The sequence below is a fragment of the Antechinus flavipes genome, chromosome 3 (assembly GCF_016432865.1).
Source record: "Antechinus flavipes isolate AdamAnt ecotype Samford, QLD, Australia chromosome 3, AdamAnt_v2, whole genome shotgun sequence".
Lineage (NCBI taxonomy): Eukaryota > Metazoa > Chordata > Mammalia > Dasyuromorphia > Dasyuridae > Antechinus > Antechinus flavipes.
Window position 1 is genome coordinate 183,339,895 of NC_067400.1, and position 21,447 is coordinate 183,361,341.

Sequence of the window (21,447 nt, forward strand, 5' to 3'; positions counted from 1 at the left end):
AAGTTCTGAAAAGCAATTTACATATATTATCTTATTTGAGCTCACAACAATGTCATAAAGTCAATGCTATTATTACACTCATTTTATAAATGTGGAAATTGAGGTCAAGAGACAGGTTAAGTGCCTTACCCAGAATCACAACAAATATTAAAGCTCCAAGACCAGATTTTAACTTCTTTCTGGCCCAAATCTATCACTCATGCCACCTTATTGCCTACTGTACCAAATTCTCCAGATGGATGACTTGAACACAAAATTTGAATAACAGGACAAAGCCTTAGGCTACTCTTAATTTTGGAAAGTAAATGGTCTTGCCGATTTTATCACAATGCCGCCATCTTTTAAACATGTTTAAATATAGAATACAATGAATGCAGGACAATTAAATTACCCACAAAATCTTGACAATGCACAGAGTGGAGTAAAAAGTATGACTGATGGCAGATATAACCTGTAAAAGAAGTCAGTCAGGTGTGAAAATGAAAGAAAATCAGTGGGACAACCTAATGATGCTATGGTATCCTCAAGGTACAAAAAAGAAGGCAGCTTGTAATGGGCAAGCAAACTTCTAAAAGATTTGTGGTAAGATTTAGAAGGGTGTTACAAAGGAAAAGAAGATGAGATACAGAAGAGTGTTGTGAGTGGAAGTACCCACTGAACAAACTAATTATCATTCTATCTAAGAAAATAGTGGTCCCATGCAAATAAATTAAAGCCTTTGGAGAAAATGGCAGGGTTTTTGGGTTATTTTTGGATATTTGTTGGGGCTTTGTTTTGTTTTGTTTTTTGAGGAAAATGAATTCATTTCAGATGTGTTAATTTTTCAGGCCCTAACAAGAAACTAAAATGAAAAAAAATCAATAGGATGTTTGAAACATGAAACTAATGCACTGAAGGAAAATTTATTCTTATATTAAAATCCATTCCTCTGTAACATATATCCATTAGCCTTACACCCTGAAGCTAATAAGAGTTAAGTCTAATCTCACAGACAACAGCCCTTCAAATATCTTTACAAAGCTAATCATGTCTCCTCTAAATTTACTTTTCTTCAGACTAACAAGCCCCAGTACCTTCAAATTGATCCCTGCATGACATTTTGAGTCCTCTCCTATTTACTTTCTTTATAAGCTCAACCATATCAATACCCTTTCTAAAACTTGGCCTCCCAGAAATGAATACTTTTATCTGTGGCCTAACCAGGGCAGAATATAGCATCCTGAACCCTGTGCTTCTGAGAATATAATTTAGGACCATCTTAGCTTTTTGGTGCTACTTAATTACATACTTCACTAAAAATTCAATGAGGTCTTTCTGACCTCAACAAATTTCTGTCTATATCCCTCATTCCACATGTTTTCAGTTGACTTAAGCCTCAGTTTAAAACTTTTCAATTCTTGTATTTCATCATATGCGACTGAATCTACTTTTTCTAGCCATTCAGACCCTTTTGGTTTATCTTTTACATAGTGTTAGGGCTTAACTTTATTAATTCATAAATTAATGAATGTGCTATTTATGGCTTCAATGAAGTTACTTAAAATCATTAAGTTAGCAACCTATCTTGCTTTTAGTTGACAATGACACCATTCTTTGGGTCTAAATCATTCAATAAATTAAAAAACTCATTAAAAACCTATTTTAAATTAATTTATATTACTAACTTTTGAGGTGTGAAATATGTCAATGCAGCAAAGTCACTAATTTGAGTATTACTGATTAATGAAAACACAAAGGATATGAACAGAGAATATTCAGATGAACAAATTAAAGCTATTTTTAGTCAGAGGAAAAAATGCTCTAAATCACTATTGATTAGAGAAATGTAAATTACTACACTCTGATTGTAGTGTAGGTACACTACAATTGGCCTAAGATGATAGGAAAAAATAATGATAAAAGTTGGAGGGGATGTGAGAAAACTGGTGTGTGTGTGTGTGTGTGTGTGTGTGTGTGTATATATATATATATACATATATATATATATATATATAATGTTGGTGGAGTTATGACCTAATCCAGTCATTCTGGAGAGCAATTTGAAGCTATATCCAAAGGGCTGTCAAACTGGGCATATTCTTTGATCCAACAATGTCTCCATTAGGTGTATATCCCAAAGAGATCATAAAAAGGGGGAAAGAATCCACATATGTAAAAATGTTTGTGGCAGCCATAAGTTGGAAAAAGGCTGAATTAATTATGGCATATGAATGTTATGGAATATTATTGTTCTATAAGAAATAATCATCAGGATGATGTCATAAAGGCCTGGAAAGACTTATATGAACTGATGCTGAATGAAGTGAGTAAAACCAAGAGAACATTATAGGCGTCAACAAAATTATGTGATGGTTAACTATGATGGACTTGGTTCTTTTTTTAACAATGAGGTGATTCAGGCCAATTCCAATAGACTTGTGATGGAGAGAGCCATCTGCATCCAGAGAGAGGACTATGGGGACTAAATGTGGATCATAGCATAATTATTTTTGTCATTTTTGTTGTTGTTTATTTACTTGTATTTTTCTTGCTCACTTTTTTTCTTTTTCATCTGATTTTTCTCATGCAGCATCATAAATGTGGAAATAATGCTTAGAAGAATTGCACATGTTTAACGTAGATTGGATTACTTGCTTTCTAGGAGAGGCAGAAATGTGGACGGAGGGAAGGAGAAAAATTTGGAACACAAAGTTTTGCAAGGGTGATTGTTGAAAACTATCTTTGCATGTATTTTCCCAAAAAAAAAAAAATTATTAAAAAAAAAAAAAGATTCCAGGATTTCATACTTGACTGAATCTCTTTTATAAGCTTTTTTCTATTATCATCTGATTCCTTCAAAGGGCAGAAAAAGAATCTGTTAAATAGGTTTTTATTTATTCAAGGTTCTAATATTGTAATTGCTTTAGAAATTCAGACAAAAAAAGGCCTGCTGTAGACTGAATTCCTAAAGGAAAAATTTTTAGGCTGAGGTAGGTCTTCATGAATTAAGATCCATAAGAGAGAGTAAGAAAGAAGTCATTTCAAGAAAAAACACCACAAAAGCATAGATGCACAGTGAGTATGGCATAGCAAGCAACAAAGATATCACCCTTAAGTTAGTAGAAATTTGTGTCTAAGTATTTGGATTTGATAAAATAGGCTATGTAGATTCCTTATAGAAGGGATAAATGAAATGACATTTTAGTGAATATCAATTTTCAGACTATGATAAGCAATTAGATGGACAATCTTTAGAATTGGCCCATCAAAACCTCTATTTTGGATATACATTCCAAAGAACAAGGAACAAGAGCTGGATTTGAATAGGACAATGAGAGCAGGCTGGATTCAACTTAGAAAACTTAACAGAATTTTGAACAACTTCCAAATTTCTCCAAGAGAAATCCTGGAGTTCATCCACTTAATTGCATTATTTTTTCTGGGGATACTACAGGATTTGTGAGATATGGCCGACCACAGCTTGTGAAGTAAAGCCTCAGTTCTCTGAGAAAATGGTGGAGAAATGTATGGTAGACATAATGGGGCTGTAACTATTATCTCTCCTCAAAAAAACTGCATGTGGAAACAGCAAAGAGAAAGGACATACCCCAAAAAGATGTACAAATAAAAAACAGACACGAACAAGAGTAATATAGAGCCTGGAGACCCAGATTATACGACTCCTCTTGGAGTATGGGAAGACTTAAACAAAAATTGCAAAGAATCAGAAGGCATAGAGAGACTAATCTTTATCTGGCTTGTCAACAGGGATTAGATTACAGACCCAACAAAGCCCTGAAATAGTTTTAGGAAAACCAACACTGTGCTCAATAAATACTTAGTACATGAAAGAAAATTTTTTCTGGTGGTAACTTTTAGTATCAATAAAGCATAGGAACAAAGATATTTTCAAGTCCTAAGAAAGAGCTAAAATAACACCTCCACTACTCCGCTCATTTGACCAACTACCAAAGCTTAATTTGAGTATTTAAAATTTGGAAGAAACAAGCAACAGCTTGGAGCCAAAGTGGGAGCCTTATGTGGGTTCCAGTTTGGTGACAAGATTTATGTTTGAGTCTTTGCCAGAACCAGAAATTAAGACCTAGTGTCAACATGGCTAAGGATGTGAATATCTGACTAAAATCCATTTGTCATTTCTCAGTGAAGGGAGCAGAGACAGAGAAGAATAGGAAGTCAAAGCCTATTCAAAGCGACAGGAAACTGGAAATAACTGCAAAATAAAATTTAAAAATAAAACAAATTTGATACCTTTCTCCCCTCTCTTCTTTCTTGTCCGATCTATATGGTCCTTAAGCTGGATTCTAACTTGCCTTTCATTTGGCTGATCCCTTATAAAAGGATGCTTCAAAAGCTGCTCTGTAGAGGGACGTTGCATGTAGTTCTTCACTAGGCACCCCTCTATAAAGCTAAAAAACTTTTTTGACCTGTAGAAGAAAGGGGGAAAATTAAGAATCTGTATAATAAAGAATCATCGTTTCCACTGGAAAAGGCATTTCTGCAAAATAATCATGTACAATAACAAACCGGCAAACCAGGATCATAGGTGAAGAACCTGAAGACACAAGACAAAATAACGATGCTTCAAAAGTCACTTTGGAAGACTTATTGCATAAGGTTCCTACAAGCAACAGGGTAATAATACATATGGACCAGGCCCCACTGAAAAACAGAGAAAGAAATCTTTACCTTTTGTAAAAAGGAAAAGGAGAGTGGGGAGAAGGTTGTTACATTTAAATCATAATATGATATATATAGATCACTTGGTTAAGTGAAAGAATAGAACTAAAGCATAGGCCAGAAAGAATGGAAGAAAGAAAATAGCCCAGAAAGAGAAGACATCAAATGACAGGCCTTTTAATGCAATAAATTTCTTCAAAATCATAAATACTTGTGATTGTGTTATTCTTCTTCTTCTTCTTCTTTTTTTTTTTTTTTTTGGCTGAGGCAATTGGGGTTAATTGACTTGCCCAGGGTCACACAGCTAGAAAATTTAAGTGTCTGAGACCAGATTTGGTGCTATTCTTTTTTTAAAAAGGAAAAAATAACAACATGGTGGCTGCATCACATTTATATTTTTCAAGATGATTTCTATTTTATACATACTAACACACACACACATTCCTTTAGCAATTTTAGATCTTAAAATCTTTAGGAGTTATGATGTGCTTCATCCCCTCCCCACCCCCCCAAAATAACTTAAAGGCCAATCTTCTGATGATGAGCATCTCTGAATTAAGCTACAGCAATTTTTGGATGAGCAACATACAATCTTGTAACTGGGCCTCCAGATGACAACTTTCCAACTTAGCAAAACCAGTCAGAGCTTATCCTTTGTTAGCAAAGCTTTAAAAAATAGAGAGGATCCTCTCCATGCTATAATGAGGTAACCCATCAGGACTTTAGGGGAAGTTACATTTTATCCCTTCCTTTTAAGACTGATTCTTTTATTTGTTTCTGTGATCATGAGGGAATTAATTTTTTTGCCTCTGTCTCTACATCTGTAAAGTGGGGATAATAATATTTGTGCTTTCTAATCTCCTAGCCTTGTTGTGGCTTCAATGCTTTGTAAAGTTTAGGATATAATATAAAATTTAAGTAAAGTAAAGATGACTATAGTATAATACATAAATATACTAGTACATTTGTATTACTATATTTAAATCATCCTATCTCTGACATAATTCTATAATGACTTTATTTTTATTAAATTCCTGTCATTTCTCTTTTCTTTGAAGATTTCTAAGTGAAGTTTTAGGAAAATATCTTATTTTCCAGTTGAGACTAGCTATTTAACTACTTCGGAGATTCTAGTGAAGCTTCTTTCACAATGTGTTGGCATTATAGGTAGAGATTTGGTCTTTAGATTATGATTTAAGTAAAGTATTTCTAAGAGGATGTAACTGATAGATGAAGCAACACAATTTTCACATCAGCAAAAAAGATTTTTATATACAAATCAGAGGAAAGAACACAAGGACATTCCTGACCTCAGCATTTATTAAAAATTAAATTAAAAATTTATCAAATTAAATTTAATTTTTAAAATATTAAAAAATAAAAAAATACACCAAGAAAGACTCTAGAAAGTTCAAGGACTTCAAGAAAGTTATAGGATGGTTATTTCCTGACTCTATGACTCTGACAAGTATTTAGTCTTCTTAAGATCTCAAGTTTCTTTATCTGTAAAATGAGAGGTGAGCAAGATGACTTCTGATCATAAGATCAAAAGATTGCTAAGATTTAATAATGAGAATGAACTAAAAGACCCAAATCTCCCATTTTAGAAACAAGAAAACAGAGGGCCACATAAGTTAAGTGATGAGTCCAAGGTCACAAAGGTTATGCAAAGACCTGAGTTCAAATCCTCTGACTCCAATGTTAGTACGCTTTCCACTGTACCATGCTGCTTTCAATAATGTCCCTTCCAGAGTTAAAATTATATTAAGTACCCTTAACTATCTTTTAAAGGGTAAGTTTTATTAACTATAGCAATCTGTTTCCCAATAACTATTTTCCAACATGCCATTTAATTGAGGAATGACTTGCTTCTTTTCCCCCAAATACATGATATACATATGAAGTTTTAAATTTATTTCAATAAATCTCCACCATTTCCCACATTAAATGTGTGAATGTGTATGTGTATATATATATATATGTGTGTGTGTGTGTGTGTGTGTGTATGTGATTTCATCAGTGTTGAAATCTCCCAGTGATCTTACCCATTCAAATTATGACATTCTTTGCAACTTTTAGTTAAGTTGACTTGTCTAACATCACACACTAGGATGTGCCAAAGTCTTGAACCCAGGTCTTCCTGACTTTGAGACCAGCTCTGTAGCCAATGTATCACACAGACTTATAGTTTTGTAAAATATCAGTAAACAAATAAACTTCCCTGGAAGACAGATAATTCATAACACTTTTATGAGTCAGTTCTATTCTATAAAACTACCCTGTAGCACCTTAACTGAGTTAGATGTGGCTCAAAATTCAAGTCAAGAAGGAGAAACAGAATTAAGAGGAGTCATAAAAGTGCTTCACTCCCCACCCGAAATTTTGTTCTCCTGCTTATAGTAGGTAGAAAGTTGCTTTGGATTCTGGAAGACTTAGCAGGCAAAAGTTCCAGCAGGTCCTACCAAGATAAAAATGCTTCTTCGTATCGGTCTGGCCAGAAAATATATGGTTGGAAATGTTCTTTACTAGAAGCTGTAACTTCTAGCAACTCATGAAGAAAAGCTACTAAATAAAAAGTAGTGAAGTCTGTGATATACCGACCGAAATCAAGGATATTTTAGACTTATTTCGCTCAAACAGCTAAAATGTTAACTCAGTCCCAGAGTGGAATTTCAGGACATCCAAGCTCGCTTCTGTTTTCATAAGAGGGCTCACTGCCAGTGGTCCTAAAGCTCAAAAGTATATACAAATCTTAAGACCCAAATAGGAACAAAAACCTCCAAAATTATGTTTTCTTGGAAAAACAACTTTTCCAAAAATTATCTGATTTCCAAAAATTAATGATCCAATTATCTGAAGACTACTGTAGTTAAAGATGACATGATAACTAATCTGTTGCCAGAAGGGAAAAAAAAAGGAAAAAGAACAATTTTATTTCCCACTTAAAGAATAAATTTTGAACATACTGTCCAAAAATTTAGAGGGCAAAGTAGGCACAGAAAGAGAAGACAAAGCAGGGGTAAAGAGCTGAGAGGGGACAAGGGGGTTGTGAGAAGGGTAGAAAGAGAAGAGGCTTGGAGAGAATGAATAGAGGAGAAAGAAAGCAGAAATAGACACCCAAAGAATATTTTTAAAAGCTAGGAACCTGAAGATGGCTAAAAAAGAGTAGAAAGAGGAAAAAAGTAGAGGAAGACTCTAGAGAAATCCATCAAGAGATCTAAGATGTCTAAAGATATTGTGAGAGTGGATACCATATATACTTAAATTAGGAAATCTAGTAAAGAATATAATAATAGCTAACATTTATAGCATGCTTTAGAAAGTGCTTACATATGTTGCATCTCATTTGTATCCTTACAACACTGTAAGACAGGTACTATTATTATTATCATCTACATTTTAAAGAAAAAGATAAATACAAATTTTATCTACTCTACCATCATGCTGCCTTATGAACATACTGTTTTTATCATCTACTAACTTTTCTGATTCATCTATATACTGCACCATCTGGCTATAATACAATACTAGAATGGAAAAATATGACAGAGAAATTCACAAATTAAAGAATTATCACAGAGGAAAGAATAGATCCTCAAGTTTACAGAGAGAAGAATGGAAAAACAGGACTGGATTAAATTTCAGGGGTGTTTTTGGTATGTTTTTTTAAATGGCAAAGTACTAAATATAATGACCCAAAGTAAAGGTGCAAAAAATCAGGTGAGTATAGTTTTAGAAGAGCAAAAAAGGCATATTGTCAGGAAGATAAATCCAAGAAGTTCAAACACTTGAGGAATCTGAGGGCAAAGAGAAATGGAGACAGGGATTACTGATAGACAAGCATGAAAAGGAGTCTAGCAGAAGGGAAATTATTGAGTGAACTTCTCTTACAAAGGTTAGGTCATGGAATAAAAACTATTTTCCATCACCAAAGCTTCTGAAGGCTTTCATTACTAAAGGTCATCCCACTCTGCTGATATGTTTGGGTAGAAAACCAACAAATAATTGATGCAGCTGACTGTGAGAGGAAAAACATGGCACTGTTGATGGATTTTCCTCATCTGGCAAAAAGTGCATGCTTAATTTCAGGCCTTTATAATAATTACAATAAAAGCTTTCATTAATTTAAAAGGTTTCCTTGCACTAAGAAACTAAAAGGCTGTGACACTGTCCTTTAATGTCATGGATTTTAAAACTTCATTTAAAATTTGGAGCTCTTGCATACCCTGTCATCAAAATGTAATCTGAGGATGGATAATATCTCTCCTCTCTCCCCTTCTCCCCTTTCTCCCTCCCTCCCTCCCTTCCCTCTCTCTCTATCATATTCATGTTTCAAAGACCTGATTTTTCAAGAAGCAATAGTCTTCAAAATAAAACACAACCAAAAATAAATCAATTCACCATTCATTTCAAATACAGCTCAAGTAAAACTTGAATACAAACAAAAACAAAGCTACAAAAACTCAAAATACCAATTATCTACTACTTACCATTTTTTTGACTTTAGCCGGGGAGGAGGATTCCGGGGAATCAGGAAAAGTGCTCTCATGGGATGCATGTCACAGAGAGCTGGTTGAAGGACAGAGAGAAAATATCTATGAAAGCATGACACTTCTTTTCATTTTTATCATAATTTCTTTGGTTCATTTACAAAGTACTTTGACTCATTAAAAAAAAAAACAGGGTAGTTGCCCTGTTTACCACATTCTGATCTGAATGATGTTTTTAGAGCAAATCTGCTTGAAATTTTTCTAATGGAAAACAAATTCTAACACCTGAATTCCCCTTTAAAAACAAGTCACTAAAACAAGTACAAAAGTAAAAAGACAATTTTAATCTAAAAATCAAATAAGGAAAATTTTTCATAAATCATACCAAGAAAAGTGAGTTATATGACATTCTCAACAAAGAAGTTAAATAACTACATCAGACCTTAAAGATGGTAAAGTTTTAGAAATATCAAAATGTAAAATTCAAAAGGAAGGCTAATTATCTAGATTAAGCTACTTTTGTTTTTATTTTTAAAGCTTTTTATTTTCAAAACATTTACAAAGAAAGACAGTTTTCAACATTCACTTTTGCAAAACCTTGTGTTTCAAATTTTTTTCTCCCTCTCTTGCCTCCACCCTCTCCCCTAGAAAGCAAGTAATCCAATTATATTAAACGTGCAATATATATATATTTTTTTCCACAATTATCATTAAGCTATAACTTTTAACACATTTCACTTCAATTCTAAGATCTTAGATTAAAAGGACTATTAAGTCCTTTTCTGTATTAAGATCTATCTGTATGTATTCAAAATGGAGAAGAAGCCAGGTGTCATAAATGAAACCATGATCCAACATATAATTCCAAAAATTCTAGAACATTTCATTTTATAATTGCCAAGCTGAGAGTATAAATCTACCAGGTCATTCCCCAAAAATGGGAAGTAAAAATTTTCTATATTAATTATTAACTTAAATATATTTACTATGCTTTTTCCCTAAAGTCTGAAGCATATAAATTATGCTCATTTTCCTTTAGGACTGTCCTGTGAACCAATCAGAAAGGAAAGATACATAGGATAATTAAATTCATTTTACAGACTGGAATATTGACAAGTCAACTATGCATTAAATACATAAAATAGATTCTCTCCCTTCCCACCTCTCTACTCAATTATTTCTGCCTTTCAGCTGACCAGTCTTTACAATTGTTCTGCCATCATTTTTATCTTACCATGTCTCCCAGTCTCCTTTGCAAGATCATTATAAATCTGAAGAACTATCTGTTATATGAGACCTGTTCTAATCCCCTCTGCCTAGTTCCTTGCAACATCCATTCCAAGATCATATTGCATTCATTTTGAATGTACTTTACTCATCTTCATGTTACTTAAAAGACAGAATTATACATACTTAAACACACAGACATGTATTTATGTGCATATGTTCAGCATATAATCCAGACACTATAACAGGTACTTAATAAATGCTTTATTGTTTATTGAGTCCCTTATAGAGTAATATATCCTTCTTTCTATCTGCTTTTTCTTGGCGACCTAAACCAACTCCTACATATTAATTATCATCTTAATGCAAAGGACTCTCATATTTCTCTCCTTTTTTGTCAGGGACCTACTCCAGACTAAAACTAATAATTAGGTGAAGTTTACCTGCCATATGCTTAATCTCATCAACAAATCAAGGGCCTTTCTTGAGATACACACCCCCAGTTGTTCCACTATATTCTTAAATCATTTTGTATTTATTCTATATATATATCTTGTATTTGTGCTCGGTCTTGTTCAGTTGTTGCTAGAAAAATTAGGAGAGAATACTTTTTTTCTGCTTCCTTTCCATTTCTAAATCTTTTCCTGAGTCAACTGTCAACTTTCTATTGGTCTGATTTAACTTAATCCAAAAGAGAAGTGGATTTTAAAATGAAAAGAAAAAAAAAAAAAAATGCAGACTAGGTAATTTCATTTTATCAAATTCCCCCAGTCTCTTTTTGAAAGACTGTGAACCTGAAGCACTATCTGATACATGAAACCTCTTATAACCCCCTCTCTGACTAATTCCTACCAACAGCCCTTCCAAAATCATGTTGCATTCATTTTGAATGTGCTTTATTCATCTTCCTGTCATTTCCAAGATAGTTTATACATTCTAGAACACAAACTTTTATTTATCTTTTATGTACTTTTTTATGCAGATAAAGTTTTCTCATTTATTAATATTTCAAAGTTTAAGCAAATACTAATTTTAAACTTAGGAAATCATTTTAAATGTCTAATATTAGCATGATCTCAGTCACCACTTAAAAATAATAGAGATTCTAAGATGTCTCCCCTTCAGTGAAAAGGTCAGTAGCAGAAACAGAAGATGTCAAATATTCTTATTACATCTAAAACATCACAGCAATTACCATGCTCTCACTGAAATGCTTTTGTCAATGATATCTCATCAACACAGCTGTTTCTTTTTTCTTTTTCTTTTTTTAAACCTCAAGACTATGAAAAACTGAAAGAAAACCACTTACGGGGAGCACCTTCTGCCATTTCAATAGCTGTAATGCCACAGGACCAAAGGTCACTCTGTAAAAGAGGACAGACAATGCGTTAGCAGACATCTTAGGAAAATGGGGCCCCATTCACCTATTATTGATAATCCAGACAGAGATGGAATGAAAGCTACTATTAGTCAATCTACTGAAAGAGGGTTTGCTAAGCAAAATAAATATAAACAAGTTTATTATGAAGGAAAGGTCCTCTTCTAAAGCACAAACTTTTTATATTCTAATTCCCTCACAGTGTAATCTTGGAAAAATTACTTAACCTCTCTAAATCTCAGTTTACGAATCTACAAAATGAGGATAAGACTTTACAACATAACTTGCAGGATTATTTTGACAGTAAATACTTTGTAAACTTTAAAGCAATCTACAAAAGAAAATTACTGTCATATTCATTCTTATACATTATAAATAACAATTTCATAGTTGCCTCATTAGATATAAGAAAACAAAAACATTTAGAAATGATGCATCCAAGTGATGTTTTTGTTTACAAATTGAGATCAGTTTAGTCCGAAGAGACAGGACTGATAGTAAGTTAAAGTCCAGTGCTTTGTGTCATATAAATAAATGAGTGTTCCAAATGAACAACCTCAGCTGTGAGGAGCATCAAAATCAAACAGAGTCAGATATTCTGAATAAGGAAATTAAGGACAGGCTTATGAATGTAACTGTTATATACTTCTAAGCCACATCAATGCAAATTAAGAAAAGTTTTTTAAAAGTTATTTCATATTGTATAATGATTATTAGAAGAGTCTACAATACTCATTAGTAATTTCCCATAACTCTAGGTTAGGTTAGACTAGGGCTCAATTTTAACTATAGGAGATAATTCAGCAAATATACAAAACTACATGGTAAGCACTTAACTTACTTAGAAACTTTTCAAACCACATTTGTCACAAAATTCATGACTTCATGGGATCAAATGAGAATATATTATATGTGTGTATGTATATTTATGTATGTATGTATGCATATACATGCGTATACACACACTTGTTTAAATATTATAATTCTCACTAGATCCAATTTCTGTGAACTATGTATGCTACCATACCAAAACAAGGTTTAAACAAGGGCAGTCTTAATATGTTATCATTCTTTTTGTAAACTACTCAAGCTAGCTAACAAACTCGAGAGGTAATTAGAACAATGACAATTCCATTATCAAATTAAAGTGCTTTATTCATTAAATTCTCTACAAGTCGCTATAATTTGAGTGAATGAATAAATAAGAAAACAAAAGCCACACAAGCAATACATTTTAATAATATTCACAAGTTATATACAGATAAAACTGTCCCCACTGACCCTGACTGTTTTTTTCCCCACTTGTTTTTATGGTCATCTTTGAATTACAAAGGATGGCAGTTAATCCACGCAGTAACATCTTATTTAGACCTTTAATAGTTCTCTTCATTAGGAGGACTATTTGTCCATACATTCTTTTAGAGCCAAAGTATTTGAGGATAACATGTCTGATAGATATTTACAGAAGCTATGAAAAACATCTTCACATTTTATTTAATAAACAAATTAAAATTTGTATCATTAACTATGTTCTACTAGCTAGAAATAATTCAGATACAAAAAGCATAAAGGAAATGAACAAGGCCTTCATATTAGATTCTCAGTGACTACCAGGATCACTAGTAAGCAGGGACCTCTTACTCTGTAATCATAAGTCGCATCAGGATTCTCATCACAGGCAATGACCTCAGGAGCCATCCAATAGGGTGTTCCAATGAAAGTGTTTCTTCGTCCAACTGTCCTGTCCAACTGAGCACTGACACCAAAATCCACTAAAGAAGGATGGCATTGGGAGAGAAGTGTAATTAACAATCAACCAATTGACAAGAATTTATTGACTACTATATGCCAAACATAATATATGCCAAATACTTAGGAAAATACAAAGACTACCAAGATAAAAATGCAAACGTTGCTCTCCTCAAGGACTCTAATGGGAGACATAATATGAATACAAAATAGAGTAAGTTAAATAAAATCAAATATTTCAGTCAAAATGTCAGAAAAATGAATACTCCTTTCAGGTACAATGACATTTTTGAACATTTTTCCTTTTCCCAATTCTTCCCAGAAAAGGTGTTTCCTAGAATATGAAATCCTCATACAAAACAAACAAAACAAAAACCATTGAATAATATTGTTCTGGAAGGTCTTTATTTTAAGATAATTTCTGGAAACACTCTGGCAGACAGGACCACAAGACAAGGCGAGTCCTTGGTTAGAAGCAATAACCACAAGAACTTGATTTAGCTTCTGTTGTCAAACATTTGACATACATAAGAGGAAGAGAAAGGAACAAAAAATTTTAGTCAAGGAACTTAAAATAGAAGGGTGGAACTGTGCTTCCTTTGTATGGAGGGAAACAGTCTGAATCTCAAAATATAGAAGGGTTTATCTAAATCGCCTCAAGATTTCATGGTGGTTCTATCTGATTTTTCACATAGTGACAGAGCTATCCTCACTTAGAGTAATGGAAAAACCAGCAAAGAAAATATAAGCCAGTTTATCAAAGAACTAATTAAAATTTGCTAAGCAAACTACTAGTTAGAGCTTAAAGGTTATTAGCAATAACAAATTATTCTTAGCCTTAAGAAAATTTTGCTATTGAAGAAGTAGACAGATGACATGAAATTCAGGGTATTGTAATGTTTGTTACAACTTACCAAAAAAATACTATTTATAACTAAGAATTTCCTTTTTTTTTTTTTTTTTTTTGAGAGCCAAGGGAGACAGGAATAGTTTCAAACAAATATTAAACAATTATGTGTGAAACTTTGTTGAAGGAAAAATTACTGTGAAAATAAAATAATTGCAGAACTAAAATAATTCCAAGACATGTTAATTTAACTAGATTATATTATAGGCTGAAATTCAGGCTTGACCCTTACATCTTTGTTACAAAACTAAGAACAAGGAAAATCTTAAAGTCAGGAAGAAGCTCTCTGAGCTTAAACTAATCTAGGAAATCACAAAGCAGTGGTCAGTAATGAACTCTGACCTACAACTTACAAATGAAACACTGTGCCCCCAAATTATCAGAACTTTAATGGAAAACAAAAAAGTTCTAGAATTCTTCTATAAAACTGAAATGTCGCTCAAACTTCACTACCTTCAGATCAACTGTACTATGTGAAAAGTATGAAGTAAGATATTCTTTCACTAGCTATCAGGCAGACTGCTAATAACCCTAATTAGCCTAGCTCCCATATTCTCAAATAATAAATGTGAACAAAGGATTTAATCCATTCCTCTATAAGCAAGCCACATAAAAATCCAAGATACTCTAATATTTCCTGAAAGCAAGAATGGGAGGAAAAATCATTATTGACTTCCAAGCATATATAAGTATTGCAGGATACAGCCTTATTTTATTACATACCAAGTTTCACCTCTGCATTTTCTGTCAGCAGTACATTCTGGCCCTTGATGTCACGATGAATCACATGATGGGCATGAAGATGTGCCAATCCCTATATAAAAAAGGGAAATGTGAGTATTTTAGATACATTAGTGGAAGCAGCCAACCATTTCTGTAAAATTCCTCTGCATGCAATGAGATCCTTAAAATTTTTGCAATATATATCATAAAATATTACAAGACACTTTACAAATATTACCTCACTTTATTCTCACACCATCCTTGAGAGATAAGTGCCACTATTATCTCCATTTTATAGATGAGGAACAAGAAGCACAAGTTAAGCCATTGCTCAGAAGCACAAAGATAAAAAATGTCTGTCAGGGAATCTGAACTTAGGTCTTTCTGACTCCAAGTCTATCACTCTATCTGCCTGGCCAATCAGTTTTCTTTTCAGTGATATATGCCACTACCATTATTGCACCTGGACTACACACACACACACACACACACCCATCCCTCTACACCTCTGGATATAGTAGAGCTCAACATCTGTGCAACATCAGTTACTTTTAGACTATAGCTTTAAAACATTTTCAATCATTATGAGAAGTTTCACAAATATAAATTTAAACTGTTTATATGCAGGGTGTTTCCCTTCCCACACTAAACATCAATTTTTCAGTGGATGACCACTTATGTATATACGAACAGAATTCATCCCAGGGGAGTGAGGCTGGGGTTTAAAGTTCAACCTTCAGACAAGAGCTAGTTCTCCCATTGTATGACAAATCAAAAACTCTTCTGTTCAATCTAACCCTTCCCTACCTCCCTCTCTGAGCATTCAATGCCACTACTGGCAAAAGAACCTCACATTCAAATAAAACATCTCTCTTTCCTGGGAAAACAAAACCTACTGGGTATTGGCCTTGAATCTGGGCTCATGCCCAAATGCCTGTGCCTCATAAGGGGTGGCAGAAGAAGAAAAACATATGTTGCATTCAAATGTGCCTTCAACAGACTTTAGGAATCAGTGATAGTAGATGAAGTTGACAGAAAAATCACATCTTTGCAAGTTATTGACTTGATTTCTACTTATCTTGGTGGCTGAACCTACCTACACAGTCTGAAACTACATTTTGTCCCTATAAATTTCCTATAGGAATTTAAGTTTAACTTTAAAAAACTGTCAATGCTGTGTGTGTGTGTGTGTGTGTGTGTGTGTGTGTGTGTGTGTGTTTAAAATTATAGCTGCAAAATTAAAATTAAACCCAACAGCTGCTGTGGAACACTAATTTTTCTAACACAAGGGCTTTTAAAACAATCATTTACTAGTTTACCACTGAAATAATATGGAGCTTATTTAGGGTTTCTTGTTTGTTTTTCTACAATAGAAGATCCAACAAAGTATGAAGTAGGAACAAATCACTTTAAAGGTACTGCAGGAGTCATTAAGAGAATGTTATACCCCCCTCTCCCTTCTTTCCTCCCTCCTTCTCTCTCTGTCTCTGTCTCCCCCCCCCCCCCCGGCCATTTCCACCTTCACAATCCTATTTCCACTGACACTACTCACTTCCATTCCTCAAACTTCAAAATGACCTCAGCAAACAATTTTTTCATCCCCTCATTATTCAGTGATGAATGAGAGCTAAATAATAATTATAAAATGTCATATATTTCAGATCTAAAAAGTGCTGTGTTTGTATTTGCATGCATGGATCCATGCATGTGTAATCTTACTAACTACGAGAAAGTAACTGAAGAAACCATTTTACTTACTTCCCTAGACAAAACTAAAATAGCCCAAATTGGGCTAAAAAGAAGAAAAATTTAAGTGTCTTAATTCTTAAATACATTCAATGTTAAACCAAGACTTAGAATTATTTGAGGGAAGAATAAGGCTTATTACATTTATAAAAGTCAGATTTCTCTTCCATGGTACTCCTATGCCAACACTAATCCAATTGTGTTGGACTGTGGTAAAAGCTTTCTGAGCTTGTATTGTTCTGATCAGCCACAGTCATATATACTGTAGCTTAACTCCAACACAGTAATTTCATTTTAGTCCTCTTCAAGAAGGAAAGACAACCAACAAATGAATCAACACATTATGTTCCATTTCTTGTCTTTATGCACTTTATATGCTGAGACCTGGAATACATTCCCCTCCTCAAATCTACCTCTTAGAAACCTTAATTTCCTTAGAAGTGGTGGACTTAGAGGAATTTCAGCTTTATTATTTATTCATAGCTAAGTAACTAAACAATATACTTAATATTTCTAAGACTTTCTTCTGAAAATAGTGTGTTAAGCCTCTGTTTATTACCCCTGAAACTTTCCAAACCCAAAAAACCCTTATGTATGGTTTGTTTGAACCATCTCCTCTATTAGATTGTAAATTTCTTGAAAACTAAGATTGTCTTCATTAACAATTAGATGAATATATCTAATCTGTATCAATAAGTCCTTATTAGCTGTTTGTTTCTTCATTTTCATTCATTCTTTAATCTTTAAAAGGGCAATAGCTACACCTGCACTTTTGAGCAACAGTATTCACTGTTTGTATTCAATCATTTTTCAGTCATGTTTGGCTCTTCATGACCCCATTTGTGGTTTTCATGGCAAAGATACCGGAGTGGTTGTCATCTTTACAGATAAAGGAACAGAAAAAAAACTGATTAAATGACTTGTACAGGGACACATGGCTGGTTAAATATCAGAGATCAGATTTGAGCTCATAAAGATGAGTCTTCCTTGACTCTAGGTCCAGAATTCAATCCACTGCACTACCTAGCTAGCCAAGTAGCAGCACACAGCATAGTGGAAAGAGCAATAAATTTCAAGTCAATGGTTCAGGATTCAAATCCTAGCTCTGCTACCTATGCTTTGCAAATCAAAGTTCCATAAATACATTATCATATATACACTATACACATACACACACACAACCATTAAAGCTTAAAACTACACTACAACTTCTTTTGGGATGTCCTAAATCAATGCTAACCACTATTATCATGATCCTCTTTGTTATCTGATCCTCCCTCAGTCAGTTTCTTAGAAGGAATGAGCTTGTAAACCTTAAATGACAGTGTTGTTGAAAGTAATTATTAACTTACAAGTCACAAAGATCTTTACTGACTAGAAAAATTAAAGAAAATACAGGCATAAGGAGCAGCTAGATGACAAAATGAATAAAGTGCCATCCTGGAGTCAGAACAATGTGAGTTCAAATTTGGCCTTAGTCACTTGACATTTACTCCTTGTGTGACGCTAGGCAACTCACTTAATCCTGAGCACCTCCCCAAAAGGAGAAAACAAAAGAAATGGGGGTAGGGGAAGAAGGAAGAAAATATAGATTTGCTTAAAACCAAATACATGCTTGAAAGAAAGGAGAAGAAATGAATTAACTTCCCTCTCACCACCCCCAACCAAAAAAGAATTTTTTTTTTTAAAAGGCAAACAAAGTTGCAGAAGAAACAACTCTCACATTTCTTAAGGATAGAGAAGCAGGAATTAAAAATAAACTACTATTGATTTTTGATTCTCCCATGCCTGAAATATACTCCTTTTTCAGTTTCTCTTCTGCTTTATCTTCCTTCAAGACTCAGCTACAGTTGCATCTCTTTTACGAAGTCTTCTCCCTAACTCCTAGAACTGATTTGTCTGGATGTCTCCTTTTTCTCCATTACCCTCTGCCTGGCCTGAAATGAGTGAATTTAGAGACATGTCCATTCCAAATATTCATATGGACCACTTGTGCCCAACCTGTGGTAATACTTTGCAAGCTCATATTGGTATGATTAGTCACAGTTGGGCACAATGTAACTTGACTCCGAAGCAGTGATGTCATTTTGATTCTGTTCAAGTACCAAGAACAACAATCAAAAAAGCAACCAACTACCATTACCCAAGTCATATTCTGCACCATGCCCAGCATCAACTTAAAGGGAAGGAATACTTATGTCCTGGTATAGTAAGTGCTCAACAAATGTATGACTAAATTATACTCTATTATTCTTTGGCACCCTAAAAAATTATTCTACACTCCTAAAATATTTTTAAAAATTATGCCGAGAAGGAAAGGTGTGGTAGAAAGTTAGTGAGGATTTGTTAATAGCGTGAGTAAGGGAAGACCGTTATTTCAAATAATGTCTCAGATAGTGATGTAGATATTTTAGATGCCATTTCTTACAAGATCAGAGGCTGTATAATCTTGTCACTTTTCTTGAAATGCTTCCTTCCTATCAGGCTATACAAGCTCAAATGCCTGCTAAATTTGCATCTTTGTTTTTAAAACAGAATTCATTGTTTTAAGGCAAATGAAACATATCACATGTACTAGGTTTGAAAACTTCTTTTGACATAAACATAAATTTAGTGCTAGGACTTCTATCTCCCAGCTCAAATCTCATCTTCCCAGGCACATTTCCTAATGGCCAGACACCCTCTGCTTACCTCACTTTCTCCTCATTCTTAGTTCCTTACTTATGAAAGTACCTGTACTGAGTTGCTTTTTACACATTATCCCCTCAATAGAATGTGAACTTATAAATGATCAACAAGCTGATTTCAAAAAGACTTACATTGATGTTAATGGAAGTGAACAAAACCCAAGAGAATACTGTACACAGAAACAAGAAGATTATGTGATAATCAACTGTGATCGACTTGGCTCTTTTCAACAATGAAGTGATTCAGGAGAATTCCAATATACTCATGATGGAGAGAACAATCTGCATCCAGAGAAAGGACTATGGAGCCTGCATATGGAACACAATATAGTATTTCCAACTTTTTTGTTATTTTTGTTGCATATTCTTTTTTCCCTCTTTTTTTCTCTTCTGATCTGATTTTTCTTGTGCAACATGATATATGTGGAAAAATGTTTAAAACAATTTCATATGAATCTATATTGTATTACTTGCTGTCTGGGAGGGGAAAAAGGGAGGAAGAAAAATTTGGAACACAAGGTTTTGCAAGGGTGAATGCTGAAAACTATCTTCACATGTATTTGAGAAATAAAAGCTATTATAAAACAAATTAAGAAAGATTGTGAGCTCTTGGATGAATAGGACCTTAGTTTTTGCCTTTCTGCTGCTGTGTTCCAGTACCAGCTCTCCAGGCGACCCTGGCTAAATCATGGAAATTTTGAATTCTCTAGGTCAATCTCAAAGACTGATATTGAAGAGAAAGTGCCAACCTGAAAAGGAATTCTCATTTGAGAGTCCCCTTTATTAATCAAATCACAGGTGGACTCCCTTCTCACTATCTGTGAATGGGAGTGTATGTGTGTGTTTATCCACATGCATATATATATGCCTATCTATGGGTGTAAATATGTACTATATTATTTATTATGTATGATATATATATTCCATATTGTAATACCCATTTTTCTTTACATACATATATATAAATATGTGGATATGCAAGGCACAATATGGATATATGTATATACACATAATATCCATAGATAAGTATACACACACATATATGGTTTATATACACAAATGGCAGTGTAAGAATCAACATGGAGGGTGTGTGTGTGTGTGTGTATAAGTATATCGATAAATATATAGAGTAGACAGATATAGATATGTGTGACACAAGGTAGCTAAGTGGTGCAGTTGATAGAGTGTTGGCCTGGAATCAGGAAAAGATCTTCTTGAGTTCAAATCTGGCCTCAGACATTTGGGGAAATCACTTAATTCTGTTCACCTCAGTTTCTTCATCTATAAACTGGAGGATCTGTAGCACAAACTAGAACACATTTTTCTCCCATCAGTGGCACTTTGTCAAGATCAGCAAATTCATAACAAAGCGCATCATTATCACAGGGTTAATACAAAACTCATAGCACTGACTTTTCTGCCTAAACAAAAGAATTGATGTACCTTTAGAAAGCTACTTAAAAGTGAAGTACACTTCAGGGGATAATGCTAGTTATATGATTAAGATAGTTTGGTGAAGATAATTCCAGATTTTTCTTTTATGTTTTAATTTGCATATGTTTGAAACCTATTAAGCACACATACTAACATTGTGCAAACAAGTATTTGTGCTAATTTATAAGCCAGCATTTCCACAAGGGTCATTATCCTGGTTTAGACATAATCTGTCTCCTAAAGACAAGCATTTTTTGGTTAATGTTAAGAAAATTTCAGAAGTTAAAGCCCCCATGTTGGGAAGCAATTTAAAAGGATAAAGAAGGTCCAGCTCTACTAGAGCTTATACTTATTCATGGATATTCACCACATCTCATCCAACATGGGATGTCATTCAGCATCTCCTGGTGCACCAGATTCGCCCTGATA

The 21,447-nt window shown here is 33.8% G+C and overlaps 1 protein-coding gene across 9 annotated transcripts in view; it reads right to left on the reverse strand.

Annotated features, from left to right (window-relative positions):
• MAP4K4 (mitogen-activated protein kinase kinase kinase kinase 4) overlaps positions 1–21,447 on the reverse strand; it is a 227,039-nt gene that overhangs the window by 60,898 nt on the left and 144,694 nt on the right. For all 9 annotated transcript variants that reach the window (XM_051984341.1, XM_051984344.1, XM_051984346.1 and 6 more), the window contains exons 6-10: positions 15,152–15,242; positions 13,414–13,544; positions 11,704–11,758; positions 9,168–9,246; positions 4,249–4,424 (exon numbers count right to left, since the gene is read on the reverse strand). In XM_051984341.1, coding sequence (XP_051840301.1) covers positions 4,249–4,424; positions 9,168–9,246; positions 11,704–11,758; positions 13,414–13,544; positions 15,152–15,242 — 532 coding nt within the window. The remainder of the gene's footprint in view (positions 1–4,248; positions 4,425–9,167; positions 9,247–11,703; positions 11,759–13,413; positions 13,545–15,151; positions 15,243–21,447) is intronic.